The 16,695-nt window shown below is 44.7% G+C and overlaps 1 protein-coding gene across 1 annotated transcript in view; it reads left to right on the top strand.

Annotated features, from left to right (window-relative positions):
- Nucleotides 1-16,695, top strand: part of cnksr2a (connector enhancer of kinase suppressor of Ras 2a) — a 579,431-nt gene that overhangs the window by 214,109 nt on the left and 348,627 nt on the right. Inside the window, exon 5 of the mRNA XM_078559925.1 lies at nucleotides 744-785. Within this exon, the coding sequence (XP_078416051.1) occupies nucleotides 744-785 (42 nt within the window). The remainder of the gene's footprint in view (nucleotides 1-743; nucleotides 786-16,695) is intronic.

Genomic DNA, 16,695 nt, shown 5'->3' with positions numbered 1-16,695 from the left:
TATGGAGTCTGTATCAATCACTGGTTTACTTTGCAACAATCATATGTCCCCACTGTGGATTCTCTATATAATTACTATTATTATTCACAGTTGTTAGCTGGTATAGCATATCTTTGCTTTTTTAAAACTTAGCTCAGTTGAGCGCTAGCTCCAAAATGAAACTATTCTTCTGTTGTTTTGTTTTCCTTGACCTCTCTTATCCATAATCCACTAAATGTTTTACCAATAAAAAGGGCAGAATATTGATGCTGCAAGTACTGCTCTTGGGTTGAGCCACTAAAAATTATGATTTTATGTTTCCCTTAGTTGATCTGGGCTAAACTGATCCTCTGGTGAAGTCAAATTCAGTGTCAGCAATATGATTTAAGCAACTGTCTAATTGTCAACAATCGTGTACTTCATGGCTGCAACTACTGAGTGGTCTGCAATTTTCTTTCTGCTGTGGGTTGCCTCAGGAATTGACATTGCTCAATTAAACAATAAAGACAATTTCTCAACACTGATGCCAAAATATATAAAGGATCATAGCATTAGCAACAAAAAATAAGTTGCTCAAATCCATGGTCATGTGATGAACTATCTAGCCGGAATAAATACAATAGACCAAATGGTCTCATTTTGTTCTGTAACAATTCTATGCATTGGATTAAACTCTGGTTTTTTTTTGTGTTTTGAGTCCAGGATTTAACTGATTAGTGATCATACCTCACATCACAACATATGTGCTTTTTTTTTCTTGGCAGGACTGCACTGTCTATGAAACTGAAAACAAGATTCTTCATGTGGTGAGTGTGTTACTTTTCATTTGAATTATACAAAATAAGCAGTAATATGCTGCATTTTGACAGCTCATTTAATGTATAAGCTTTTTAAAGTCCTTTATAAAGGAATGTAAAGGAGAAAAGACTCCAAGCCAGGCTTGGCGAGAATGCTTGGGGAAGGGGGTTTAAAGCTAGGATGAAAAGTTGGCTTTTGGGAAGATTTTAAAGGAGGGCAGAGCCAAAGAAAGTGAGTTCCAAAGAGTACAGATGCGATGACAGAAAGCTTTGCCAAAAACAGGACGCCAAAGTTAGAGGATGGAAGCTAGGGTACAGCAGGGAAGGTATGACTGGGGAAGGTTGCAGTGCGAGGAAGAACATGGAAGCAGACAAAGATTTTAAATGGAATGTGTTGGGGCAGGTGGTGATAGGTCTGTTGACCAGAGGCGTTAGAGGAGCAGGAATTCGTGCATCACAGGATGTCGGGAGAGGTGTTTTGGATAAAGTTAAGTTTGGGATAATGAGAGAACTGGAAGGAGAACATTGAAGTAATTGATTTTGTACGTAACCCACATGTGGGTAATATTTTCAGTAGCTGGGGGCTGAGGCAGGTGTGAAGATGGGCAGTGTTGTGGAAATGATATTGGAGATAGGATCATGATCAAGGATAATGCCCCGGTTGTACATACATTTGTATAGCCTAAGTAAGTGGTTAGGGGGGTGGCTGTTAGTGGCAAGGGAGCAGATTTTATTAATTCTGATTTCCTGAAGTGCAGCAGAAGGCACTTGTATCAACTACAAGACCTGATGACAGTCAGGCAGCGTGACAGCCTGGAAATGTGGAAATATCCTGGGTCGAATTAAGTGAAAGTGTCTTAGGTTGAATTAGGATGGAGGAGCAGAGCTGCAAATCACCAGTGTTCATGTGAAAGCTGATCCTGTGCCTTTGAATGAAATTATCAAGAGACAGAGTTTAGGTGAAGAGAAGGGGGCCTGGAGTGGATACGTGGCAGACTTCGGAGGTGATGGTGCAGGGAAAAAAGGAGGTACGAAAGCAAAATACTATAGATGCTGGAAATCTGAAATGAGAAACAAAAAATGCTGGAAGTACTCAGCAGGTCAGGCAGCATCTGAGGAGAGAAACAGAAATAACGTTTCACATCGATCAGAACTGAGGAAAGATAGAGAAAGAAGAGATATACTGATTTTGTTCATTAAGTAGGACTAGAACTATGCAAGGGCAATTCTGCAGAGTCTGATAATGAAAAAACCATTCGAGGAAGATGCCATACTCAAGTGTGTCAGATGTTACAAGGAGGTTGAGAAGGACAAACAAGGATTATGCACTTTAATTGGATTGTAGCGAAGCCTTTCATTAATTTAGCTAGATCTATTTTGGTGCTTTGTCATAGTTATAAATTATACTGGATGAATTTTAACTGGGGGATATCCAGTAAGGAGAAAGTAGGGCAGGGAGCTGTTCTGTTGGGACAGAGTTCACTTGAACTACGTTGAGGCCCATGTCCTGGAGAAGTGAACAGCTAAGGCTGTAGAGAAGGCTTTAAACTAAATATTGTGGGGGGTGGTTGGGGGAGCTTTCAGGTGAGGGACAATTTAGAAAGTTGAAGAGAAAGGAGAAGGCAGTAGTGCAGGGTAATGATATGGGTAATGAAAACTGGAGTGTGGCAGCTAGGCACAAATAGAAATAAATGGATATGATATAACCATTACAGAGCTGTGGTTGCAAGGTGAACAAGATTGGGAATAGAATGTTCAAATTTGACATTTTGAAAGGATAGAAAGAAAGGAAAAGGAGATGGGTAGTTCTGGTAATAAAGGTTGAGATCAGTACAGTAGTAAGAAAGGATCTTAGCACAGAAGATCGAGTTGTAGAATCGGTTTGGGTGGAAATAAGAAATAGGAAAGGAAAGAAGTCACAGGTGGGAGTAGCTTATAGCAGCAGCAGCAGCAGCAGCCCCCACCCCCCCCACCCCCCCACCCCCTCATCTTAACAGTAGCTACACTGTAGGACAAAGTATAAATCAAGAAATAATGGATCTTGTAAGAATGGCAGTACAATAATCATGGGTGTTAATCTTCATATCAAATGGACGAATCAAATTTACAAAGGCAGCCTGTTCAGTATATTCAGGACAGTTTCTTGGAACAGTAAATTCTGGAACCAACCGGGGAACAGGCTATTTCAGATATGGTAATGCAATGAGACAGGATTAATTAATGATCTCTCAGTAAAAGACCCTCTGGGCTAGAGTTAACCATAACATGAGAGAATTTTACATTCAGTTTGAGGGTGAGAAACTTGGGTCTGAAACTAGTATCTTTAACACAAATAAAGGCAAAGCACAGAAAGCTGGCAGTACAGAGGGACCTGGGTGCCCTCGTACATGAATCACAAAAAAATTAGCATGCAGGTGCAACAAGTCATTAGGAAGGCAAATGGAAAGTTGGCCTTTATTTCAACTGAGATGGAATATAAAAGTAAGGAAGTCTTGTTACAACTGTACAGGGCATTAGTAAGACCACACCTAGAATACTGAGTACAGTTTTCGTCTTATTTAAAGAGCAGCTATACTTGTTTTGGAGGCAGTTCAGAGAAGGTTCACTAGGTTGATACCTGGGATGAAGGTGTTGGTTTATGAGGAAAGGTTGAGCAGGTTTGGCCTATACTCATTGGAGTTTAGAAAAAAGAGAGGTGATCTCTTGAAAGGTATCAGATTCTGAGGGGGCTTGGCGGGGTTGATGCTCAAAGGATGTTTCCCCTCGAGGAGAAACCTAAAACAAAGGCTGGAATTTTCTGGCCCCTTTGGCATTGGGCATCATGGCAGGCAGGGAGGGGGGGATACAATATGGCAAGAAGGCCAAAAATCGGTTTTATGCCGTCGTGAAACCGGTTTGCAATCGTCTGCTCCATTTGTCAATGGCGGGCCCCATTTCCTGTCGCCTCATGTCGGGAATCTAATTTCAATATTTTTGCATCTCATTATAAGCCCAGCTCCCCAGAATCAACCCCACACGTCAAATTTACCGCCCATATCGGCATGACCTCAGAACGGCATGCTTCAAAACTGCCTTTAAAAGGCATTCAGCTGGTGACCTGAACTTCGAGGGGAAATCGGAGGTGAATGTACGCAATGTTGCACAGTGCTGGCGAACATTGCCCATAGGACATCAAGGAAGAGGCGCTGTGCATTCATAGGAGGCACAGGCAAATCGCTTTTTCTCAGTTGGCTTTCAGTGCAGTGCCGGGGCAAGGGTTCCGGTGTGGGTCAGACCAGGGCGGGGTAGATAGGGGGCAAGGCAGCACAGACTGAAGGAAGTACATAAGCACATGCCGGGAGGATAGGGGAGTGGAGTGGCGAGGGACGCAGCCACGCACTTGAAAAAGCTTGTCAAAAGTGACCATTTCTCAGCAGCTGAGACCATTCAGCTGCAGCTCCATTGAGATGCTTGGAGTCGGGCCTCTGAAGCTTTTCTGCCCACTCAAGCAATGCAAAAGCATGAAAGTGCCACCAAATGCCCCAGAAGGTTTCACCACTTGGGCACAGACTGCAAATTAACGTGTGTTTTAGGGGGCAGTAGAGCAATTGGCTAACTGGGCAAGTTGTACAGTCTCCTTGCGAAAGGTGGCCATGGCACAATCACTGGTGGAGACGTTCACTGCACCTTGCAATGTCTTTATTAAGCCTTGGATGAGTATCCATCATGGTTCAAGCTAACAGTGCAGCCTTGCAGTGCGGTTTAGGAGAATGCCTGCGCCTGAGCTGAGAGCACAGCATGCAGTCCAATGGCCGAAGCTGCCGCCAATCAGTCAATTGGAGTATGGCGCAGCTGGGTGGGGTTTTGGACAGCCAGTGAGTGCACGACACACTGGCCATCCAAGTGGTGGCCAGTACTCTCCTGCATGCGTGAAGGGGCCTTCAGACCTAACCAAGAAAGGTTCTTTGTGCATTTCGGCCAGGATCAGGAAAGCCAGGAAGCATGAGCACTGGCATTTGCACAGATCTCAGGTTTTCCACAGGTGCAGGGTGCCATCGACTGCACTTACGTGGCACTTAGATCTCAGTGGCAACAAGCAGTCAACTACGTCAACTACGGCTTACACTCGCTGAATGTCCAGCTGGTGTGCGACCACCACAAACATATCCTACGGGACTGTGCATGATTCCCAGGGAGCGTCCACGACTCCTACATCCTTAGCAGGTCTCAGATCTCTGACATCTTCCAGGGTCCACAGAGGGTGCAGGTTTGGCTCCTCGGGGACAAGAACTATCCACAGAGGACATGGCTGATGACGCCTGTGTGGTGGCCTCAAACTGCAGCAGAGCGACAGTATAACGAGGCTCATGCCAAGACCTGGACTTTGGTGCAGCAAATGATAGGCATATTGAAAATGAGGTTACAATACCTCGACAGGTCCGGTGGAGCACTGCAATGCAGTCCACCAAGGGGGTCGCATATCATCATCACTTGCTGTGCGCACCAAAACCTGGCACTGCAACTGGGGGAGGACCTGGCTGAGGAGGAGGTGGAAGACCTGCACATCGAAGGGGATAACGGTGATGAGGTCCTCAAAGGCGAGGATGCTGGTGATTAGGCCATTGCACCATCCAGCCAAGGCAGGCGCGCTCGGGAGGCCCTCATAGCCACAAGATTTGTGGAGGATGATGACGAGATGCAGTGAGGACAGTCCTGACATCCTCACCTTGCATCTGTGAACGTTTGACTCCTGTGTGGCTGATGGCAGCGTACATACCGTCAGTGCTCAGGCTTATGCCATGGAGACACAGCAGAGGCCATAAGAGTTGCCAGATTCCAGGAGGATGATGACGACATGCAGTGAGGACACACCATAGATTTTCACATAGCCCTTGTGAATGCCTGACTCCTGTTGGCTGAGGGCAGTTCGCTTGCACTCTGTGATAAGGGTCATGTCATGGAGATACAGCTTTGAAACTTTAAATGCACCTGATTCTTCGTCAGCCTTCAGCACCTGTCCCCTCCAGAAGCACAGCATCACCGGTCACAGATGCTGAAGAGTTGGGGGCCAGCCCCACCTTAAAGGTGCTGAGAGCACACAGAGAAAATGATGGAGCTCTGTGATGTCTGCCCACGACATTCTGGCAGCGACGACAAGCAGCATCGAGCTGCAGGCATCACTATTATGTTCAGTGAGTGTGAAGCCGGACCATCACTTTGGTCTGAAGGTTACACACTGCACAGGGAAGAGGTCCTGGACTGAGACACCTGCCTTTAGCTTGTGCAGGAACCAAGGTTTCACATCTGAGTGACATGAACAGTGCTCATCATTACAAGGAGCTGCAGACAAGGAGACATTCTTGGGAGTTTATTTACAATAGTGAACATTATGTACAAGTGATTAACACCCGTGCCCAGGCTGTGCAACTACATCTTCTTGAGGTGTCCGCTGTGGCTCAGTTCATAGCACCCTCGCCTTTGAATCAGAGGGTTGTGGGTTCATATCCCACTCCCGGAAACCAAGAACTGTGATTGTACTCGAAAGAGATGCAATCTGTGGCTGTTGATAACTCGAAAGAGTTTCCCTGGATGAGATTTAACTTGCCCTTTTTGCGGTCTTGTGGAGTCCGTGGACCATGCATATATAGGATGTCTTAGGCTGCACTCCCTTTTTAGTTATTTAAAAAATCTTTTGTTACTATTTTGTTTGCACTTCAGTCCCACGCTCCTGATCTACGGACACCCGGTGCGGAAGGGGGTCGGGAAGGAGGAGGACCTCCTCGTGAACCTGCTCCTGGGCCTGGCCAAGTTGGCCATCAACAGGTCCAGGCAGCGGGCGATCGACGGGGGAGTCCCGCCCGATTGTTTGTCCCTCTTCGGCGGCTACGTTCACGGCCGGATGTCCCTGGAAAGGGAGCACGCGGTGTCTGCCGGCACCATCGAGGCCTTCCGTGCCCGGTGGGCACCGCGGGGACTGGGGTGTTTTGTTGACCCCTTTAATCACATTTTGGTTTAATGTTTGTAAGTTTCCTTTAAACTTTGTCCTTGGTTTTACAGCTGACCTGAATTAGGGGCTGTGCTTAATTTCTCCCTTGTTATTGTTAATTTAGTTAATTGTTTTGACTCAAAAGAGTTACATCTTCTTGAGGTGTCAGCTGTGGCTCAGTTCATAGCACCCTCGCCTTTGAATCAGAAGGTTGTGGGTTCATGTCCCACTCCCGGAAACCAAGAACTGTGAATGTACTCGAAAGAGTTACAATCTGTGACTGTTAATAACTCGAAAGAGTTACATCTTCTTGAGGTGTCAACTGTGGCTCAGTTCATAGCACCCTCGCCTTTGAATCAGAAGGTTGTGGGTTCATGTCCCACTCCAGGAAACCAAGAACTGTGAATGTACTCGAAAGAGTTACAATCTGTGACTGTTGATAACTCGAAAGAGTTACATCATCTTAACCTCCCTGTCTTGGTGCTCCCCTGACATCCACAGCAGAGGCGGAGGCAGCCTGCTAACTGCTGCGCCCTGTCTGTGATGACTTTGGCGGGCATCCTCTGGAGGGCTGAGACCTGGAGGGTCCCGACCTGCTTTCGGGGTCCTGCTGTGTGGCAGTGGCACCCTCCTCAGCCTGTTGAGCTGGAGTTGCTGGGGTCACAGGAAGAGGGGATTCAGAAGGGCTGGACATTCTTGGAATCACCTGGGTGGAGGGACTTGCTGATCCTCCTCCCTTTGGGTACCCAAGGACCCCAGCTGGCACTTTGAGGAGAAAGGGAAGCTGGAGGAGATCTGGCTGCCCTGCACCCCTCTCACACTGACAGTATTGGAGGCCAGCTATGGTGTCAGCGATGGAGTTCGGCCCACGCAACAGTGTAGGACCAATGTCCTGGACCAAGGTCTCCATGACGGCTGCCATCCTACCAGTGTTGACCTCGGTGCGTTGGCGTGCCAGCGCTATCACCTAAGACTGAACGTGGATGGACACCTCCATTATGCCTTGCAACCTGAGGAGCCCAGCAGGAATCCCTTCCTGATCTTCCTGAGCTTGCCTTTGCAGCTCCAGCAACTGAGGTATGACAGAATCAACAGGCTCGTCATCTGACACAGACTCAGCAGTTTTCTGGCCTCCAGCAGTCCTCCAAGCGCAGTAAACCTGGGAAGTCCCTGCCGCCGGCTGCTGTAGATCAGACAGTGCAATGTGCTCACCAGATTGTGACCTTGAGGCTACTCTCGAACTCAGTCCCATCGAGATGTGTGTCTGCGCTGGTGGAGGGTGTGGTTGAGCACTGTGACTGATCTTCAATGAGGTGTCATCAGATTCTTCTTCTGAGGTGTCTTTGGGGCTTGAGTTGAGGACCTGGCTAGTTGACCCCATTGCCTGCCTCCCAGATGTACCTGCAAAAGCAAGGAGAGATAATTAGTGCATGGTAGGGGACAGTGGAACAGGGGAGCTGACTCAAAGCATGGTTATCTGATGGATGTAACACTGCTGGATCCATACTTGGTTGAGCACCGCCAACCTCACCATCAGAACCGGAACGGTCCAGGTCGTCGCTGGCCAGCTGGATGACTCTATTTTCAAAGTCTGTGAGGACCTTGATGTCGGGCATTCCTCTAGCAATCTGTGACTTCTCCATTTTGCTGTGTTCCAGCTTGTCCTGCATGAATAGAGATGGAGAGGATGTAAGCAGGTGCCTGCCAGGCTAGATAAGAAGGATGCCTGGCATGTGGGGGTGGTTCCATGGATGGGATGAGGACACGATCCGTAGGGCAGATGAAGGTGCATGTGGGAGAATGAACGGTGATGTCCCTTGACTGGCAATGAATGAGATCCCCGTGGATGTGTGATGGGTTTGCGAGTGTGTGAGTCGAGAGTGATGAGAAGAGTGACTTGCCCTGGCAGACCAGAGGAGATCATTTATCCTCTTTCGGCACTGGGTGGTTTTCCTGTTTTGCAGGGTGTTGGCACTGACCACTGCTGCCACAGCCTCCCATGCTGTATTGGTGACCCTCTTTGCCCAGCGCAGGGGTAGAGGACTTCACGGCGGGCCTCACTGCATCCAGTAGCGCCCGAGGGAGGTCTGGTTAAATTTGGGGGCAGCATGTTTCCTCCTTTTGGCAGCCATGACTTTCCAGCAGCTTCCTATCCCTTGAAGAGTGCTAGCTCTGTGCAGGGGCGGCCTTCAAATATGGCGCCTGGATCACTGAAGGCCTGAGGTGACGGTGTGACGGGCGAATCAGAGGCCGCCCCACCAGTGATCCGGCATGTTTCCCGGGAATGCATTATTAATGAGGCAGGTCGCGCCAGGAATGGGACGATACGGCGTAAAAACCCACCAATGCGGCCGGCGGTTATAACGTCTATTTTCCCACCCGCTACTGCACTTAGGGCAGAATCATCCCGTATTTGCACTATGTGGTGCAGTTTCAGAATAAAAGTCCTCCCATTTAAGATGGAGTTCAGAGGGAATTTTTTCTCTCAGAGTGTTGTTAAACTTTGGAATTCTCTACCCCAAAGAGCAGCAGAGGCTAAGTCATTGAAGATACTCAAGGCTGAGTTAGACAGTTTGATAAGCAAAGGGGGACATGAAGGCAATTGGAGTTGAGGCGGCAGTCAGATCAACCATGATCTTATTGAATGATGGAGCAGGCTTGAGAGGCTGAAAGGCCTACACCTGCTTCTATTTCCGACGTTTGTGTGTTCTCACTGATGGAAGTCCTGTTGGAACTCAAACTTCTGTATTTACAAGTACATAGATTTTGCAGGAAACATTTTCATTTAGATTTATCCCTATTCCTACATGACGACCTAAAGAACAATTGACATTAAGACAGGGAAGACAGCAAGGTTTTCAATAGCATGTAAAGCAATCTTAATTGAGCCGTAGAGGACTCCAAGCTGTCAGTTTCTCAATTCTATCAAGCAATTCAGCAACTGCTTTTGGAAAAAGCCACATTATTTGTGATTATAATGCTAGATTTATCTTGGCATACGGCCAGCTTACAGTGTTTTATAACAATAAAGGCCACTAGTTTAAGCAAAATAAAATCACAGTTCACTTTACAATGTGCATGCAGAAGCAATTACAGTTGAGAATTTTTCCTTAGAGACATTCTAAATACGGAACGGGAATTGTTATTTATGCTTCGTTAGTCAGCAAGTAAAACTTCCAGAAGCACATCTTTGTAAGATGTGAGTTTTCCATCGATTATTCACTATGCACACTGCATTTGAGTAATAAAAAATAGAATTTGACTTCCAGCTGACAATTACTGAAGATAAAGTACTGCCATAGCTGTACCTCCAGTGTGAAGTGTCAGCACTGATTGACAAGTTCTGAAATTTAGAGGTATTGTTGCTGTCCCTAATTTTTTTAAATAATTGAACTTGGAGCATAGGTGAACAAAAGTGCACCTGTCACCCTTTCTAGTATATATCAAAATTTATGCAAAGGTGCAGATACAAGCAATTCGATGTATTTCAGCATATAACTCACTAATCTAATGCAAAATCTTCTGGTGCAAATCATTATTAGTTGTTTGTGAAAAGTGGTATTTGCAACCGAATACTTTAATTTTCAGTTTTCAACTTCATGTCTTTTCTTTCTTTGCCTTGTAAGTAAACTTTCCGGTCTTTGAAATTCAGAAGTTGTATCTCTGGAAACTGAATTAGCCAGAGTTGTCAACGCTAGCTAAACCCTAGGTATGATATTTTTGGTTGTATTGCCCTATACCCAAAATATAAATATGGTTTAAAGCTACATTTGTCAGATGGATGACAGTCAGAGATCCTCGGTGCTTGCTGACTTAACTAACTGCGCTGATAGTCTTCAGCTGTTGTTCAAGTCACTGAGCACTATCTCCTTGTTATTACAAGAAGAGTTGTCGATAGCCATTCAACTGTTCGACATCATCTGGAAGAGGTGGCAACACAACAGGAATACTGGGCACTGTCCTGAAAGTGAAAGTACTCTTTCAAAAGTTAAAACTGTTTTTGATAGCCTGCTGAATGACTGTTCACATTTTAATGATGTAGAAATACTGACCATCTAAGAACGTCGGAACAAGAGCAGGCCATCCAGCTCCTCGAGCCCTTTCCGCCATTTAATTAGATAATTAGTGATCCGTATCCCAACTCCATTGACTCACTTCATTCCATATCCCTAAATACCCTTGACTAACAAAAATCTATCAATCTCAGTTTTGAAATTTTGAATTGATCCTGCCTCAACAGTTTTTAAGGGAGAGAGTTTCAAATTTCTACTACCCTTTTTATGAAGATGTATTCCCTAACATTACCCTTGAACAGCCTAGCTCTAATTTTAAGGTTATGGCCCCTTGTTTAGACCCCATCACCCCGTAAGCAGAGAAAACAGTTTCTCTCAACACTATCAAGCCTTTTAAGCATCATAAGCACCTCAGCCAGATCAATCTTCTAAACTGAAGTGAAATTTCTCTGCTTTAAAGTGACACTGACAGTAACCAGCATTATGTCTGACTGTGTTTCAATACCACCAGCCTGTGTTGAGAAACAGGTGGCACACCAGCCTTAAAGATTGGAGGTAACATTTACTTCAGGTTAGATGGATTTCAGCATGGGCACTCATCAAATTTTGCAGAATACTAAAAGCTTCTGTATGTCACATAATTCACAAGAGGTCATTAAGACACATAAATTAGAGGGACATTTCATTTATCCACCATTCTTCTTTTGCCAGAAAATAATGTGGAGTAAAGTTGCTTTAGAACAAGACACAGAAACATAGAAAAGTAGAAGCAAGATTCGGTCATTCGGCCCTTCAAGCCTGCTTTGCCATTCAGTATGATCATGGCTGATACTCTATCTCAACGCCATACTCCCGCTCTCTCCCCATGCCCCTTGATTCCTTTAGAGTCTAGAAATCTATCTATTTCCTCCTTAAATTTATTCAGTGACTTGGCCTCCATAGCCCTCTATGGTAGAGAATTCCACAGGTTCACCAGCCTCTGAGTGAAGAAGTTTCTCCTCATCTCAGTCCTAAATGGCCTACCCCGTATCCTGAGATTGTGACCCCTTATTCTAGACCCCCCAGCCAGAGGATACATCACCCTGGCATCCAGTCAGTCCAGCCCTGTCAGAAATTTATACACTTCAACGAGATCCCCTCTCATTCTTCTAAACTCCAGTAAATACAGGCCTATTCGGCCCAATCTCTCCTCATACAACAATCCTGTCATCCCAGGAATCAGTCTGTTGAACCTTCGCTGCACTCCCTCTGTGGCAAGTATATCCTTTCTTAGATAACGAGAACAAAACTGCACACAATACTCCAGGTATGGTCTCACCAAGGCCCTGTATAGCTGCAGGAAGGCATCCTTGCTCCTGTACACAAGTCCTCTCACAATGAAAGCCAGCATACCATTTGCCGCCTTAACTGCTTGCTGCACCTGCATACTTGCTTTCAGTGATTGGTGCAGAAGAACACCCAGGTCCCTTTGTACATCAACATTTCCCAATCTATCACCATTTAAATAATACTCTGCCATTCTGTTTTTCATCCAAAGTGGAAAACTTCACACTTATCCACATTATACTGCATCTGCCATGTATTTGCCCACATACTCAACTTGTCTAAATCACCTTGAAGCCTCTTTACATTCTCCTCACCACTCACATTCTCACCTAGTTTGGTGTTGTCAGCAAACTTGGAAATATTACATTTTGTTCCCTCATCTAAATCATTGATATATGTTGTGAATAGCTGGGGCCCAAGCATTGATCTCTGCAGTATCCCACTAGTCACTGCCTGCCATTCCGAAAAAGACCCATTTATTCCTACCCTCTGTTTCCAGTCTGCTAACCAATTCTCAGTCCATGCCAATATATTACTCCAATCCCATGTGCTTTAATTTTGCACACTAACCTGTTATGTGGAACTTTATCAAAAACTTTCTGAAAATCCAAATACACCACATACAATGGTTCTCCCTTATCTATTCTGCTAGTTATGTCCTCAAAAACACTATTGTAGGTTTGTCAAACATGATTTCCATTTCATAAATCCATGCTGACTTTGTCTAATCCCGTTGATATTTTCCAAACATCCTGTTATCACATCCTTCATGATAGCCGCTAGTATCTTCCGAACCACTGATGTTAGGCTAACTGGTCTGTAATCCCTGTTTCTTCCCTCCCTCCTTTTTTAAATAGTGGAGTTACATTACCCTTCCTCCAATCTGCTGGGACTGTTCCAGAATCTACAGAATTTTGGAGGATGACAACCAAAGAATCCACTATTTCCATGGCCACCACCTTTAGTACCCTGGGATGTAGACAATCAGGCCCTGGAGATTTAACGGCTTTCAGTCCCATTAAATTTCTCCAGCACTATTTTTTTAGTAATATTAATTTCCTTCAATTCCTCCTCACTAGACCTTTGTTTCCCTCGTACTTCTTGTAAGTTATTTGTGTCTTCTTCCATGAAGAGAGAACTAAAGCAGTAGTTACTATATCGTTTTGGATTTCCAGCATCCGCAGTAGTTTTTTGTTACTATATCCTTGTTCTCTATTATAAATTCTCCTGTTTCAGACTGTAAGACTGAAGACATTTGTCTTCACCAATCTTTTTCTTCTTACATACTTATAGAAGCTTTTACCAGTCCTCTTTTATGCGAGTCAATCTGCTCTGGCCTTGTACAAGGGGAATGACGATCAAGTGAAGTTTACAGGTCAAGAAAGGCGAATAAGCAGGAAATAAATAGACCATGATGGACAGGGAGTAAAAAACAAAAAAGGCTGGAAACACTTAGTAAATCTGGCAGCATCTGTGGAGAGAGGAACAGAGTTGATAACTTTTCATCACAGAATCGTAGAATTGTTACAGCATAGGGGGAGGCCATTCAGCCCATCATGTCTGCACTGTCTCTCTAAACAAGCAATTCACCGAGTGCCATTCCCTGCTTTCTCCCCGTAACCCTGCACATTCTTCCTTTTCGGGTAACAGCCTAATTGCCTTTTGAATGCCTCAATTGAACCTCCCTCCACCATATTCTCAGGCGGTGCATTCTAGATCTCAACCACTGCGTGAAAAAGTTTGTTGCTTTTAATTCTTTTGCCAGTTGCTTTAAACCTGTGTCCCCTCGTTCCCGATGCTTTCACGAGCAAGAATAGTTTCTCCGTCTACTCTGTCGAGATTCCTCATGATTTTTGAATACCTCTATCAAATCTCCTTCTCAGCCTTCTCCAAGGAAAACAGTGCTAACTTCTCCAATCTATCTTCATAACTGAAAATCCTCAACCCTGGAACCATTCTGCTGAATCTTTTCTGCAATTTATCCAATGCCTTCACCTCTTTCCAAAAGTGCTGCCTCCGGAGCTTAGCCAAACTGTTGTCATATGCAAGTTCAACATAACCTCCTTCCCCTTGTACTGTTTGACCCTATTAATAAAGCCTAGGATACTGTATGCTTTATTGATCACTTTCTGAACCTGTCCTGCTACCTTCAATGATTTATACACATATACTCATGCTCCTGCATCCACTTTAGAGTTTTACCCTACATTTTATATTGTCTCTCCATGTTCTTCCTACCAAAATGAATCACTTCATATTTCTCCGTATTGAACTTCATCTGTCACTTGTCCGCCCATTCCATCAGCTTGTCTATGTCCTTTTGAAGCCCTAAACTATCCTCCTCACAGTTCACAATGCTTCCAAGGTTCGTATCATCTGCAAATTTTGAAATTGTGCACGGTACATCAAGTTCTAGGTCATTAATATATATCAGGAAGAGCAAGGGTCCCAACATTGACCCCTGGGGATCCCCCCAACAAATTCCTCCAGCCCAAAAAACATCCAGTAACCATGACTCTTTGTTTCCTGTCACTCAGTCAATTTCATATTCATGTTGCTATTATCCATTTTATTCCATAAGCTATAACTTTGCTCACAAGTCTGTTGTGCGGCACTGTGCCATATGCCTTTTGGAAGTCCGTGTACACCACATCAACACCATTGCCCTCATCAACCCTCTCTGTTACCTCTTCAAAAAACCCCAGCAAGTTAAAACACAATTTTCCCTTAACAAATCCAAACTAACTTTCCTTAATTAACCCACATTTATTCATGTGACTATTAATTTAGTCCCAAATTATTGTTTCTAGAAGTTTTCCCACCACAAAGTTAAACAGATTAGCCTGTAGTTGCTGGGATTATCTTTACACTCTTTTTTGAAGAAGGGTGTAACATTTGCAATTCTCCAGTCATCCAGCACCACCCCTGAGTCTAAGGAAAAGTGGAATTGTGGCCAGTGCCTCTGCAATTTTCATTCTCATTTCCCTCAGTATCCTTGGATGCATCTCATCCAGTCCTGGTGCCTTATCAACTTTGAATTATAGACAGCTTACCTTACACCTGCTCCTTATCAATTTTAAATCCTCCTAGTGCATACGTAAACTCCTCTTTCACCATGGCCTGAATAGCATCTTCTTCCTTGGTCGAGACAAATACAAAGTGCTCATTAAATACTTCAGCCTTTCCTCTGCCTCCATGCATAAATCCCCTTTTTGGTCTCTATTCGACCCTACTCCTCCTTTTACCACCTTTTCCTATTTATATACCTATAGATGGCTTTGGGGTTCCCTTTTATGTTAGCTGCCAGTCTCTTTTCGTACTCCCTCTTTGCTTCACTTATTTGCGTTTACACTACCCCCTTGAACTTCTATATTCAGCCTGGTTATCCATTGTATTATCCACCTGACATCTGTCATAAACACACTTTTTCTTCTTCATCTTAATCTCTATCTCTTTTGTCATCCAGGGGGCTCTGGATTTGTTTGTCCTACTGTTCCATTTTGAGGAATTATACTGTACCTTGACTGTGTCTGAACTATCTCTGAATGTAGACCATTGTTCAGCTATCGATTTTCCTGCCAACCTTTGACTCCAATTTATTCAGCGCAGCTCCATTCTTACCCCACTGAAGTTGGCTTTACCCCCACTCTAGATTACACTATATTATTCTTTGTTCTTCTCCATAGCCAGTCTAAACCTTATGATACAATGATCACTGTCCCCTGTCAGAACTGAGAAAATTTAGAAATGTAACCAGTTTTAAGCAAGTGAAAGGAAGGGGGGCGGGGGGGGGAAATAATAAAATGAAGGTCTGTAATGGGAGCGGTTTGGAGAGATTAAATACAAAAGAGTTGGTGATGAAAGATCAAAGAAGTGGTAATGGGACAAGTAAGGGAAAAAAAAATTGCCTGGAGAAGGTGTGGATGACAGAATCATGAACAGCTGCCATCTAAAAGCAAAAATGGAGAACGCATTCAGATCTTATTTACCTTATGCCAATTTGCTTGTGGTTCAGATCATAATACAGAGATTATTACCTTCATGGCTCTGTTTTTTAATTTATCCACTAGTTCTCGCTCAGCAGAACCTCTTTCTTAGTGCTACCTATGTCATTGATACCTATGTGGACCACAACAGCTGGATCCTTCCCCTCCCACTCCAAGTCCCTCTCCAGCCCTGAGGAGATGTCCTTAACCCTGGCACTGGGCCAGCCAGACAGCCTTCGGGGATTCAAGCTCCAGGCTGCATAGAACAGTATCTATCTCCCTAACTACACTGTTCCATACTACGACTGCTACATTCCTTCTTACTTCCCCAACTTGAATTGCCCCCTGTACCATGGTTCTGTGGTTCATTTGCTGATCCTCTCTGCAGTTCCTGCTCTCACCCACACAGGCTGCTAGAATCTCCTACCTGTTGGACAAGTACAAGGGCTGAGTCTCCTCCAGTGTAGTCTCCTGGATCCCCATACCTGTCTCACTCATAATCACATCCTCCTGTCCTTGACCATGAATCAAACCTGAAGTACTTAACCTAAGGTGCATGACTGCCACCTGGATAAAAGTGTCCAGGTAACTTGCTCCCTCCCTGATGCATCACAATATCCAAAGCTCAG

The sequence above is a fragment of the Cetorhinus maximus genome, chromosome 16, assembly GCF_964194155.1.
Source record: "Cetorhinus maximus chromosome 16, sCetMax3.hap1.1, whole genome shotgun sequence".
NCBI lineage: Eukaryota > Metazoa > Chordata > Chondrichthyes > Lamniformes > Cetorhinidae > Cetorhinus > Cetorhinus maximus.
Note: the sequence above shows the minus strand (reverse complement) of the source record. Positions and strands in the feature narration are given on the sequence as shown.